This window comes from Nilaparvata lugens, chromosome X, assembly GCF_014356525.2.
Source record: "Nilaparvata lugens isolate BPH chromosome X, ASM1435652v1, whole genome shotgun sequence".
NCBI lineage: Eukaryota > Metazoa > Arthropoda > Insecta > Hemiptera > Delphacidae > Nilaparvata > Nilaparvata lugens.
This window is the reverse complement of record NC_052518.1, coordinates 13,817,123-13,831,969: the sequence shown is the minus strand read 5'-3', so window position 1 is coordinate 13,831,969 and position 14,847 is coordinate 13,817,123. Positions and strand designations below refer to the sequence as shown.

Genomic DNA, 14,847 nt, shown 5'->3' with positions numbered 1-14,847 from the left:
ACATAACATTGTGTTGTATCTAAATAAATCAGCGAAGTTGACAGATAACTACTAATTTTTGGATTTGGAAGAGAATACTTACAAGAGAGAAAAAGTGAAAAATTTCTTACAACTATCAGGTAACATTCAGTTTTTTTGAGTTCTCAAAGAGATAAATAGTTTGAAAGTCACTAATATATTGCATATACCAAGTCTTCTGGCTAATAATATGCATATCATTGTTTGTGTTGGTGAGGGTGTAGTTTAATGTGTTGCGAAAATGGATAAACATGCACTATAGTGATGTCCACGTTGTAATGGCAGTGGAGAAGGATAGGAGAACAACGTTGCTGATCCTCTGTCTTGTCAATGCCTTCTATAGACGGTAGCTGATACAGGTTTATTGATGTAATATTAACTGTTCATTCTCGTTTAAAATAATCAATTATATTTTATCAAATATATTTTTCAATAATTTCATAATGAATTTTCATGATTAAGATGAAATATTTTGTTAATTAATTATTAATTCTAAATTGTTAAAAGACGATCTGGCAAGAGAACAAAGCGAGAAAGAGATAGCGCTATCCGCTTTTTAGAATGGTAGACAAGGATAGCAATACCATTGCTAATCAAACATTGACATTATAACGTGGACCTCATTATAGTACAATATTTCTCGTAACATTTGATTGCAAAACTGGTATTGAATAAGTCATGGAAATTACGGTTCATATAATCTGGATTCCTACAAATCAGTATCAGTGTACGTTTCCGGTTCAGTGAACATATTATTCTCATGAGATCTAATGGGACTATTCACATACAGCCCATAAAGAGATAAGACTATTCTATCAATAGTCTGATTGGAACTCATGGAGATTATATTTTCACTGTACCGAACAAGTTCACTGATATGATGTGGAAATCCAACTTTATACAGTACTGTACTTTAAACAGTACTGTACTTTACACAGTACTGCAATTTATACAGTGCTGTACTTTATACAAAAGATGGAATATTAAAAAAAAACTTGTGATTTTATTGAAAATTGATACCAAAGGTAAGTTTAATGACGGAGAAGGGCAGGGCACGTTTCTAGTTTCTGCTTCTGGGTTGCAAAAATCAGTAAATGAACAACCCTGACTGCTGACTCCAAATAGAAGGAACAGGTGGCCAACTAAAGCTGAAGCCACCACATTTTGTTTAGAAGAAGCAATTTATCTAGCTAACTCGATATGCGACATATTCTTAGGGGACTTACCCCTCTTACTCCTTTGAGAGTATCTGCGATGGCCACCATCGAACCTTGCTTCACACAAAATACTGATTCCTTTCAATACCTTCTACACTTCTAATTCCACCTTGTAAACTTTATTACTTCTGCATTAGTGAGAAAAAATATTTCTTTAGATGGAACAGAATTGGCCGAACAGTATATTTGGAATTCATCCATTTGAATAAATCGATTGCAAGAGAAATCGTTATACTTCCAATTGATATTATTAGTTGAAAGTCATATCAATAATTGATACATCCTTGTTCAGTATACTCTCTAGTTGATAACTGTGTTTCAAAAATCATAAGAAAACCCTCTTGGAAATTAATTTGAGCACTCAATATTCTCCTGATTATATTTATATATAATAATTTTCCCAGGTAGAATATATTCATTATTATATAAATATATATAATTTATATAATTATATTGATTTCAATAGGCACGAAACTCTGTAAGAAACTCAAATCTCAAGGAAGCCCTCCGATTATTTATTCTCGGCTTATTCTCGATACGCCAACCCAATCAGCCAATCAGAAAGCTTCCTGTCCTGTCGTGCCGAGCCGACTAATCTGAAAAAACACCTCGTGTGTTTTGGCACTGAAACATCATCGAATCAAAAAATTATCACGTGATACGTGATATTATATCCATCTTCCAGAGCCGTATATAATTATTTGTGCATTAAATATTACAGTATTAAAACAGTAGCCTACTACAGTATTACAAAAATACAACAGTAATGCATTACAGTACTGTACCCCAGTAATCTGGAGACTATCTAGTAATGATATAGTAATCTGGAGAGTTGGACATTCATTATTGCTAAGAGGATGCCCAGAAAGGGCAGAAGGGAGATCTATGGCACTAAGAGGGTTTCAAGAAGGTTTTACAGATAAATTTAATCTTTTCTCAAAATCGTCACAAACGTCTTCTCCATTTTACTTGATGTGGGAATAGCATGACCAAAATCCAATCAGAAACTTATGTTGTTCTCCATGACGAAACACTTTATAATAATTTTTTGGAGTCTAGATATTTTGTTTCCACGTGAAAATACAGTGTATTAACTACAACAAAGAAATGTTATTCATTGCTGTTCAAATAAAATATCGTACAGGCAATCATCAAGGTCCGCACCGCTACTTATTATTATTCCATCGCTCAAGATTCACTCAAAACGTACGATTAACTCTCGGATTTTAGTCTTAAAAAGTATTCAATGTATTAATTATTATTCATTGAAAATTTTCGAGAAAGTGGTTGGAGGTAGTTCAGTGTAGTTGTGAATACACTTTACTAAAACATCATGATTGATTGATTGATTGATTGATTAGCTGCCTTTATTAGAAACCTAGGAGGGCGAAGTTAGGGCGCAGCCGGCCCTCTCTTACACTTAACCCTCCAATACAATTCTAAGTAAAACTAAAAAGTAAACTAAGTAATACTAAGTAATACTAAGTAAAACTAAGTAATCTATCATGAATAGATTACTGTAATTTACTGTTAAACTTCATAGAGTTTCCTTCAATTAGTTATTAGAGTAGGTAGGCTTCTTCAGAAATGGAGGCTAGAAGAGTCCCTCCACTCACTCATAGAAGTAGATCCACCTGTTGGTTGACTCTTCTTCATCCTTCACTCGTCTTTTAATTTGCGATAGGTGCACCTTTATCCCTCAAACCATTCTACCAATTCTCTTTATGAAGCTGCATGAATAAAGTCAAGTAATTTAGTGCTAGCGACCTATGTCTAGTGCTAGAAGTATAAATTCCTTTCATAGATGTTAATCACTCTTTTTATTTCTTCAAAGTTTTTTTCTCTTAAATTCGCATAGTTTATGAGGGCTAGAGCCCTTTGAAAGCGCAAAGCCTGTATATTATTAGAGCAATATTATTGTAGAACAATATTAATGCTTGTCCTAATTTCGTGGCCTCCTTCCAGCTTCCACGCCTCTGAAATGAGACTTTTGGCTGTAAAAACATAATGAAGAGCAAGAATCTTATGTCAATGTATATGATCATGAACAAGTACAAGTTCGTGAAACAAAATAACATGGGGCTGTCGTAATTTAGTGCCCTCTTCCTGGCATCACAAAGGCTGGAGAAACATTGAAAAATTTCAACTGCCAACCCAATCATTCAATCGAAGACCTTCCTGCCCTGCCGAATCGTCTGAAAAGTTTTCATTTGACTTGGCCCTTATAGGCTACAGATGATATTGATTTACGATTAAGTCCGGTACTAGGCTTTGGATATTTAAAAATGAACATAAAAAATATATAAACAATTATATTATATTGATTTAGGAATAATGAGCCAACTTTGGCTAGAGAACACAAAGGAAGAATCAAAATTATATATTCAAGACAGGGGTGCCCACAGGGGGACGTTTCATTTCTACACAGACTGCGTCCTTGAAATTCTTGGTGAGTGGACCGAGAATCTTGGGGAGGTCCAAAAAAGGTCAGCAGTGTTTAATACAATGATTACTTTTTCGTAAGGATCCCCTCATTACGAAAAGTAATCATTGTTTCAAACACTGCTTACCTTTTTTTCTCCCCGTAAAAGTTTTTCCATGGGTTTGGGGGGGCACCCTTGTGAATCAATTATATAGTGATTTAGGAATTGTTCAAGTCAATAACGAATATCTTGAGCATGGATGAAAATAAAAGAGTAAACATGATTCAGTAATTGCTAAACATGGATGAATAATGCGTTATCAGGAATAGATTTCGTTTCGATTTCCACTTCGTGGTTGTAAATCAGCGGAAGCATTGCGTGAATCTGAATTGAAAGAGCGATACAAAGAGCACGGAAGCCTCTGTGTTTGTAGAGAGTAGAGGGTGTTGGTACCACAACTCAGAACCGGTCACGAATCAAGTGACAGAAATCGCCAGAATTATTTATTTTGTTGCGAAATACGCCAGAAGACCTTGGCTGTGCGGGCTCCCTGGTTGAATAGACTCGCTCGCCACTTCCATTCTCATTCGGTCTGGAGAATCCGTCCGAGATACATAGCCTACACACCGTGCGGAGGTGAGTGCATCATTCGGTTCATCACCCTATTCATTTATTCAATCTTAGTATTATATTTAACCAGTCTATTCACTCAGTATTTTATAAATTCAGTTTATTCATCTCCATTACTATAATACATAACATTAATTATTCAATCTTTAAATCGCATTTATTGATTGATTTTTTAATCCAATTGATTTACCTAGTATATTGATTCAGTTTATTCATCTTCAACACTATATGCGTAATTAATTATTCGTTTTATTGATAGAGTTTTTATTCATCCAGTAGATCCATTCAGTTTATTCATCTTGATCTCTATACATGACATTAACTACGGTATTGCACTGAATTTATTGAGTTTATTCATCCAATTCATTTATCCAGTATTACATTCAACTTATTCATCTTCATCACTACGTGACATCAATTATTCAGTTTAAGTATTAAATTTATTGATTGAGGTTATAAATCCAGTTCATTTATCCAGTAAATGCGTCTACTGCAACTTTAATTATTATCACCGTTTAATACCACTTCATCACTAATAGAAAATTTAATGAAATGAAAATAATACCTTTTTTCGAAAAAAAACTCTTTATACTTCTCCATAACTATAAAAGTAGCCCTTGTTATTTAAAGTAACTTCATAACTTTACATTACATCAATTTATTCATTCATTTAAATTTAGTTTTATTCATCTACACAAGGGTAAAAACATAGTGGAGCTTTGAAGGTGGAGGGTATCAGAGAAGGTAGATGGGAGTATTGAAAATAATGCATCTGAATGGCTTGGCTTCCTGCTTCTATCTTCTACCTTGCCTTTGCCGCTCCACTATGTTCTGGCACATTTGAATACACATGCTTTATGATGCAACTGCGTGTGATGCATTTGCACTGCGTGCAAAGGCTATGTGTCAAACAAAACAGTATAATACTTCACATCTAATTCGATAACTTTCACACCTCTATTACCATAAAATAAGCTTAATATAGAAATGGAATTGCTTAAAATTCAATAAGCATGTTTACCATATTAATAATATTAATATAGCCTATTATATAGTTGAAATATATGATCACATATTAATAAGAACGGATGAGAAGATTTTTGAAATGACAATCTCGAGATTTAAATGAGGAAATATGAAAAATAATATTTCATGTAATCCAATAACGTTCTCGTATCATAATCTCCACCCGCATATTGCCGGCTTTTGTAGAATTTTTCAAGCCTCGTTTCCATTACTACAGAATCACACAATAAGCTCTATCTGTCCGTTGAATGATACTATTTATATAATATTTCATTTACAGACATCAAGGAAATGTTTTTAACTGGATTATACACAAAATCAATATTTTTTCTAAAATACTTTCAGTAGGAAACTTAAGAATGTTGGAAATATAAGAGCAAAAAATGTATTTTTAGCCGGTTTATTTTAGTTGATTTCTGTTACCTTTTATTTTGTTTCCATTGTTCGGATACCGAATTGGTTTATTACCAATTGTTTTAATGGTCTATTTGTTATGTTACCAATTCTAACTCATCCAATATCGAGATAGAGGGATTTTTCCAGATAGTTTCTTCCAACTTGTAGGCTAGTACAATACAAATAGTATTAATAATATAATGAAGATGTGAAAGAAAGAAGGAGATTTGATATTAGCATATCATATAATGTTGATATTATAGCGGACTCAATAATAATTTCCATTCCCATTTCATCGGATACGTATTTTAATTTCCTATATATATTTTCAATTCTCTTTTACAATAAAACGTAGCAAAGAGACGAGCCTTACTCCAATCCGAAAAACTATGAGAGCAACAAATAAAAAACCGAGATGAGAATAGGTAGAAGAGCAATAAAAAACAATCTGAGATCATAGCACTGGTCATTTATGATAATTATTATTGTATGAATATTCCAAAGTAAAGCTATATGTTCATTATCGTTGATCACCATCTATCATTCTGAATGCATTCTTGAATAGAAATTTATTTGTATTTGTATTGTATATATGGTTGATAAAAACGATTATGTTTTTATAGGAATAAGGACTTTCTGGAAATGATTTGACCGACCAGAAAATTACCTTTAAATTCGAAAATTAACACATCATAAGCAATCCTATTCATTTTTTGTCCTCCAATTTATTTTGGTTGTGTGCAATCATCTCTAATTTAAGAAAAGCCTACAAAGTAATTGAATTGGCGTAGCAGTAAAAACAAATATTTATTCCGTTTTTGAACTATTTTAAATGACATTATAGTATAATTAGACTAAAATAGTTTAAAATCGGATTTTTACTTGCAGTTCGTCATGGATAATGAAGTAGATAAATATTTATTAATAAACGTTGGATTATTTTCAATTGAAAGGATCGTGATTTTGATTTTCTGTCACTTATTTTAATGAATCTTAATTTCTATTGTTTGATTACACAACCAGCTTGATATGATAATATTTATGATACAGAGAAACAGAAGACTCTAAACTTCTATGCTTTGGAATTTCTGGAAGTACAGTATATATACGGTACCTACATCTTATGATATAATTTTGAAGTTGATTGGGAATATTTTCCAATAAAATATATGAAGTAACTATTCTACTATTTCAAAAAATCTATTTCTTTTTGTTTTTACTTAATCAGTAACTTCAATTCTTCCAATTACAGAGCCATTTTACACCATGTATGAGTCTGATTTATCATCCTCCTATGATATGAGAGGTAATATTGATTATAGTTCGGCACGCTAGCTTTGTTATGCTTCCAATTCGATAACTCATTTGAAGGGATATTAAATCAATAAACAGATCCAATTCTCAGAGATCGAGCAGGCTTGGGCTTAGCTATGAGGAAAGTTATAAGTCAAGATTTTAACCGGTTTGGGTGTGCCAACTCCCAGAAGTAAATATTAGTTCTCCAGCTGGCTTAAAGCCAACAATCATCCAAAGCTTTTACCTCCACCTTCCTATATATTCCTTTTCTGCTTTTATTTCCTCGTCGATTCGTAGAAGTAGATTGACAAAAAAACACTTCAATTTGAATCCGCCAATAATTAATTAATACAATAATAAATTAATACAATTATTGGTGACAAAGGACAGAAATAGAAACAACTATCATGACGTTGATTATAGTGAAACTGATTGTACCATATAGTAGGTACCTACTATAATTTATTAAAATAGTATTGTTATATACTTCTTCAAATCAAAACTTGTTTCACATGAAATATTAGTATTAGTATTTTAAACATCATGTTCTCCATTTGTATCATGGTTTAACAAGGAAGTTGCTCTTGGAACAGCTATGAAATCAAAGGCTCGTCTACAATATAATACATTTTTTTCAAACATGAAGACTCTGTCCTTTGAAATTCCTGCGATTGGATTATCATTCCAGATTATCGAAAGGCGTTAGGAGTTGAGAGGGACTCTTAAAAACTCATCAACCTTGTCATTATACTAAAAAATGCTATGTAGCCTGTACCATAAAAGAAGGACTGCAAAGAATGGAATTGTTCATTCTAAACCTCTCCATCACAGCTGAAGATGGTGATGATGAGATATGAGTAGTTTTACAGCTTCAGATGGGCTCCGAACAACCGAAAACGATTTTTAAACTTATTAATTATGTTTAGCGGACTTGGTTTCTCTAGCGCAGTGTCCCGTCAGGCGGAAGGTGGAAGCATGATTCTTAACTTATTTCAGCTGTTTCAAGATCACATTCACTTTACCTTTTACCTCAGAGTGAATAAAAGTAGAGATAAGTTGATGCAACCTCAGTGAAGTATATAGTGTTCCGGAGTGGTGAGCAGTTGTTTTGACCATAATGCAAGGGCCTTGCCGGTTCAAGGACTATATGTCGACACACTCGATAATCATTACTGTAAACTGTCCACTATTTCCGTGATTTGAATGCACCGCAACAGAAAATTATTATATGACGGAAGTGATATAGTTGAAGTGCTCGTAAAAATAAACAATAGCTCAATTATGAGATCATTCTAGGTTTGGTTGTTCATGGAAACCTATCCTGTACAGTGCAAAAACTGTTCAAAGAATAGCTCCATAATTAATAGTAACTTGAATTCTAATTATATAGTTGCTTTACTGTTGCTTATAGTTGTATATTTGTAGAAGCCTATCTGAGATAGAGCGAAGATAATAGAAATTTCAAAACAATTCCACTCTCTTATATAATTTATATAGGAATTCCGTAATCTTGTATTGGAATCCCTTAATTTTATGCATATATATTTGGAGCTTCCGAAGATATATGAGTTTAAGTCAAAACAGTTGCGATTCGAATAATTATACATTTAGCCTATTTATATTATACCTATCCTAAATTTCAATGTTTCATGTTGAAAAATGTATCATTTTGTGAATATAGTTTCAACAATACTCAGGGGTGCCCACAGGGGGAGACTGCCCCTGCATTAGGCCTACTGGATCTTTCTAAAATAGAGAAGAAATAAATATTATAGTTGAATAAAATGCATTTTTCAAGATTAGCCTAATAACTAAATTGAAATGAGATATTTTCAATAATCAAGCTTTATTCAGAAGAAAGAAAGACTGAGGAAAATATATATCCAGTTTGATGTTGAGACTATGGGTCACTTGCACAAAACTCCAAGTTAATTTAACCGCTGTAAAATGATTTCATGGCATTGTCAACAGATTCGTTCATTGGATCTCCTAGCATTACTTCCGTTGAATCATTTTACGGCAGTTAAATTTGATTGAATCTTTGTGTAACTGGCCGTGAGATAAATTTGTTTTCAAGATGTGTACTACAAATTAATCTATTTTCAAGGTTTAAGAATAGGCCTAAATGAGAATTTAAATGATGGTTGAATAGAATAGGTAGCGTACATTGACTCAATTCTAAAATAGAGAAAAGGTAACCGCATGTGAACTAGTTATTTAGCTAATTATGTTACTCAATACTCTTATAGAGTCTAGAGTCTATATAATTTGTTGAAAACCAGTTGGTCTATTGTCGATGTTGACATAATAAACAACATAAAGGAGAGGTTCGGTGGCATATTAGTCAACAGCTATAACTCAATTAATCCACTGGAAATCTGAAAGCGTTCAATATTCGACCTTGGTCATGTAATTTACGACACATCCTTGTGGGCCTAGTTTATTTCGTCATTTCCCAACTGTGCATCGGGAAATAGCATCGAGTATCGAGCATCCTTTCCTGAACATTATTGGTACTGGCCATGAAACCATAAAGGTGTGAACAAATGACATGCGATTTTATTTTCCATTAGGCTCTTCTAATTTGGGCTATCATTCACTAATGATTTGGGAAAGACTAATTACACTTTTTGATTACACCAATTTATGACAAGAAAATATTGTGCAACTTGTTTACAATATACTTTTCTCTCACTGAATAATTAGCAACCAACAGATCAAACCACCATATAGATTATTCAAATTACTTTGAATGGCATGAATACCAGTTGTTAGTTCATTATTGCACAAATATCAATTTTATATCATTGGAAATAATGAGTAGTAAGATCAATGTTGTCCCAATAACAAATTTAGACTGTAATGAAAAAATAATGAGAATTCAAATTAGTTATATCGTGAAAACTATATCGTATATATTGAAGACACATCAAATCGTTTTTTTTTTTCTTCTTCAAACATATTGTTTAACACAAGCACACGTAGAATATTTATAGACCGTTCAATACTCACAGATGTACCGGTACATATTATTGATAAGCAAGTATGGGAGACAGATTAGATATTCTTATAAATTTATATATCTGCGTCTAGAAAGAGGTGATGTGATATTATTGAATTATTTATATATTAAATGAAGATTTCCCCTTGGACCGCTGAATAGAGCGCTGTATTTCATTACATTTTTTTTTAATTGAACCACAGTGACTGGTTCGGTATTTGGTATTTCAGTAAATTAGCCTATCGATGAACAAAAATAATCATGACACTCATAAATAACATCAACAAAAAATAAAGTAGAGCAGAAGAAGAACTCCTGAAATTGAGATTTAAAAAAAATGAAAAAAAGAAAAACAATACTCCACTTTCAATAAATTACACATTACAGGAGTTTTGTAAATTGGAATGAAAACACAATAATAATTTATATTTCTGTGATTCTCTTCTCGCATGTACTTGAGAAAAGAAGATAAACACTTGAGAGATACTCTTTTCAAAAGTGTTATTCAAATTATACATGAATTTCGGAAGAGAAAACATTATTTATTAAACTCTTTCACTCATGATAATCATGCTTGTTTGTTGTTGACAGGATGCTACTTCTGAATTCATTGGCGGTCACTCTGGCCATTCTATTCTCAACTCAGGCCCAAGCTAAAAATGAGAACTTCAAAGAAATATTCGGCTGGAAAGAAGTGCACTTTGCTTATCCGAATGATACAGTCAAGAAGAGCGCCATAGACTCGAAGAAGTTCATTCAGGACCACAATCTGCCTCTAGGATTGGAAGTTTACAACGACAAGTTATTCATTACACTGCCTCGGTGGAAACATGGAATTCCAGCTACTCTCACATACGTGAATCTCAAAGGTAGGCTATGCAATAAAATCATTTGGCCTAACATAATTGAATAACGATAATTATGTTTGATAATTATTATTAAACGAAAATCCAAATGATAAAATCATAATTATGTTCGATCTTTTCAATGATTAGCACACGGATCTATGAAAGATACATGAGAAATTTATTTCAGGGACTGTGCCAGCAGCAATAAAATTATCATGAATAAAGAACAAAAAATAATTCAAGATAAGAGTAATCTATAGGCCTATAAAGGAAAGAACTGGCTTATATACCTACGTGATAAGAAAATTATTTTTGACGCATCACGTCTGAGCTAATGGACTGATTAACTTGTAATTTTGCATATTGGTTCTTAATTAAACGAGGATGGTTGTAGGCCTATTATCAATTCTTCAAGATTTCATTATGGTACGTCAAGTTTACAGTCTGTCAAGTTTTAAAATAGACCCTTGCGGAGCACGGGTTTCCTGCTAGTCAGTAATAAGATATCAATCTATATGATAAAGCAAATATTGTGTGGGGGTAACAACTCAAGTCACCCCTTTTCCTTTGTCAACCCACAACTGATCTTAAGTAATAACTAGACTACTGACAAACTTGCCCAGATGACATCAACTGAATAATTCAATTGAAAACTAATGGAACGCCATCTTGTGTATAGCTAAATGCTAGTTGATGTACTCTATTAGAGAGTGCATTAAGAAAGTTAGCAAGGAGGAGTGTTGCAGCCTAAACTGTCTTCATCAACTTCCTTACTTGGCAATCACAGACTGGGCAACATCTTGTCGGAATCGATCAATATGGTTATGGTTTCCCTTTCCTCATTGAGAGCCATCCATCTAGTAGCTACAATATGCGTCTCTTTCATAATTCAGTCATGATATTAGTTATCTATGGGTACACAGGACGGGTGAAAATTATGGAAACAGCTCAATATTTTTGCACAAAAATAATTTGAAAGTACATTTCATTGAGGATCCTTTTCGAATTGAAAAAATACTCTTCTGCCGCTTCAAAATATGGTCCGCCATCTGGGAACCACCAGTTTGAATCCAACTTCATTTTTTTAAATGGGAACGTTGTCATATGATACATGATTCCGATACAGAATCTCAAAAGAAAATGAATGGTGAAAACTGCACAATCAATCATCTATATCTCAAACCGTTTCAAAGTTATTCACATTATTGAAGATACTAATAAATCATACAAAAAAGTAATAAATGAGTACATAGGAAATCGAAATATCTCAACTATCAAATTTTACTTTTTCAAGTATTGATATACATTTATAGTAATATTTATACTCATATTTTATACTTTGAAAGGTAAAGTTTGATCTGTAGCCTCCTCATTTCATTTTTGTATGATTTTTATTAGTATCTTCAAATTTGAATAACTTTGAAACGATTTGAGATATCGATGTGCGGTTTTCGCCATTTATCTTGAAATTTCTCATTGAAATCAATTAAACCACCTCCTCATTTTAAAAAATGGTTGTCTTCCTAGAAATTAGTTGAGAAAAAATTCCTTGAATTACTTTAAGGATAAAATTATTGAGATTATTCTATCAAAATTTTGGAAGAGGTTGTGGGCTGATCCTGTTTCCTTTCAATAATTGTTTCATTTTTGCAGCAGCCTATTTGTATCACTGAATGAATAATATTGTAAAGGGCATAAGGGCTATAGACTAGTCGACCTGAATTGTCATATTTCTAATGCCTGAACCCTGAAGATTTCATGAAAAATTGAATAAGGTCCGGTTTCCGAGCTCGGGATTCAGCTAAGTCCTAGACTTTAAACAGCTGGAGTCAGAAAATTGGCTTTCCAAAACGGGGCGTAGTCATGTCACTGTCAAAGTCACATTTGAATTAAATTTCGAAAGACTAGAAAATTGAACACAAAATAAAATAAAGAGAAAATAGTGTAAAGTTTCAACTATTTTGAATTATTTAGGAATGTTTAATTCTTTCAAGGAAAAACGTTTCCAATTATAGAAATGAGAAAATAAGAACTGCTACTACTGTTATAAAAACTGCGACCACGCCCCGTTTTGGAAAGCCAATTTTCTGTCTCCAGCTGTTTAAAGTCTAGGACTTAGCTAAATCCTGAGCTCGGAAACCGGCCCTAAAAGTCACACGAATTCATGAGAAGGTGGAGCAGTAATGTTAAAAATTCTCCCACCAAATTAATGTCGAGTAATGCCAATTTTGAGTGGTAGAGAGGACTTAAAAGTCCTAACTCCGCTTGATAAAGAATTTTTCATTTCATTTTAATGTCGCATAATTACTATAACATTATAGTATTATTAGACGTTCAAATGACAGTTATAGATTATTATCATAAACATCTATAGAACAATACAATAATGTATTTGTTAATATTTTTGCAGACGCAGACAAGAACAAGTCACCAGATCTGATTCCTTATCCCAGCTGGAAGGCAAACGACATCTATGATAAGGAAGACAACAGTTCAACTAAGATCGTGTCGACATTCCGTGTGAGGGCTGATGAGTGTGACAGGCTGTGGGTGATGGACACAGGCGTCGCCAACATCCTAGGAGGAGGTGAACAGTTCACACCCGCAAAAATCCTCGTCTACGATCTAAAAACAGACGAACTCATCAGATCTTTCCCCATCAAATCATCAGACATCAAAGAGGACACCTTCTTCCCCAACATTGTTGTCGATGTTACCAAGGATAAGTGTGATGATGCCCATGCCTACATCCCTGACTTGGGTAGCAATGCCTTGATTGTCTACAGCTGGGGCAAGAACGACACCTGGAGAATCAAGCACCACTATTTCAACATGGACCCTCTGGCTGGAAACTACCATGTGGCAGGTGTCAACTTCCAGTGGGTTGATGGACTTTTTGGAATCGCACTGTCTCCAGTGCAAGAAGATGGTTACAGAACTGCTTACTTCCACGCTCTATCCAGCACAAGAGAGTTCACAGTTTCCACACGTGTACTTCAGAACGCAACCGAAGCAGAAAGCTACTACGAGTACAAACCATTGGGATCCAGAGGTCCCAACTCACAAGCCACAGCCTCCATGATTGATGAGAAGTCTGGAGTGCTTTTCTATACACAGGTTAACAAGAACGGTATCGGTTGCTGGAATTCAGTCAAACATGCCAACGAATACTCAGCTGACACAAATGGCCTTGTTTCATCAGATAATGACACTATGGTATTCCCCAATGATCTCAAGGTAGACCGAGACAGCAACTTATGGGTATTGACAGACAAACTTCCTCTATACATTTACCGATCTCTGGACAATGATGATGTTAATTTCAGAATTTTCAAAGCACCCGTAGCCGAAGTTATCAAGGGTACTGTTTGTGATAGTAAGTAGAAAAAGGAGTAGCCTTTCTTTAAAATAATAAACTCTAGTGTATAACACGTATGTATTTTACAAATTATCATTAAAATTTGAAAATGAACAAAAGTATGGATTCCAGTCAACAGATTGATATTACTCTAAGTCATACTCATACCTGGATTTCAGAATCAAGTATTAGCATAGAGAAAAGTTAGCATTAGCATACGCTATCTTTCCTCTATAATATTAGGCTACATTATTCAAGAAAGTCTTTTGTATGCGTTTTTAGTATGACAATAATTGAAATACATTATACTTGTTCCATTATGCTCATGAGCAGAAAGGATAAAATGTTCTACTAATTTCCAAACTGTCACCTTTTTCCATTCCTTCCAACAGATATAGATAAGGTAATCAACTAAACATAAACCGGTGACCTGGATTAGAAACTGAGTTGATAGAGTATTCTCAGTATAATATTGAAAGAGGCAGATTTTTTTAGTTTGAGTTTGAACTCTCAGTGCACGAGAATTACTAAATTTTTAAGCATCTTATTTTATTGAAATAGGACATTAACTCACAGGCTTATAATACAGCATTAATCCTTCTTCGAAATAGCCGTCAAATCTTCTAATATTGAT

The 14,847-nt window shown here is 33.5% G+C and overlaps 1 protein-coding gene across 2 annotated transcripts; it reads left to right on the top strand.

Annotated features, from left to right (window-relative positions):
• The first annotated feature begins 3,872 nt into the window (after positions 1-3,872).
• On the top strand, positions 3,873-14,557 carry LOC111061161 (protein yellow). Of its 2 annotated transcripts, none has more exons than XM_022348849.2 (3): positions 3,873-4,294; positions 10,599-10,876; positions 13,266-14,557. In XM_022348849.2, exons 2-3 carry the CDS (start codon positions 10,600-10,602, stop codon positions 14,237-14,239), a joined length of 1,251 nt encoding a protein of 416 aa, XP_022204541.2. In that variant the 5' UTR covers positions 3,873-4,294; position 10,599; the 3' UTR covers positions 14,240-14,557. The 2 variants fall into 2 exon arrangements, with proteins under 2 accessions (XP_022204541.2, XP_039298406.1); XM_039442472.1 differs by lacking the exon at positions 3,873-4,294 and adding an exon at positions 6,966-7,016.
• The last annotated feature ends 290 nt before the right edge of the window (positions 14,558-14,847 follow it).

Excerpts from the sequence above, each read along its gene's own strand:
- LOC111061161 (XM_022348849.2), top strand. The coding sequence starts at position 10,600 with ATGCTACTTCTGAATTCATTGGCGGTCACTCTGGCCATTCTATTCTCA. Across the intron at positions 10,877-13,265 it reads CACATACGTGAATCTCAAAG|ACGCAGACAAGAACAAGTCA; the intron begins GTAGGCTATGCA and ends ATATTTTTGCAG.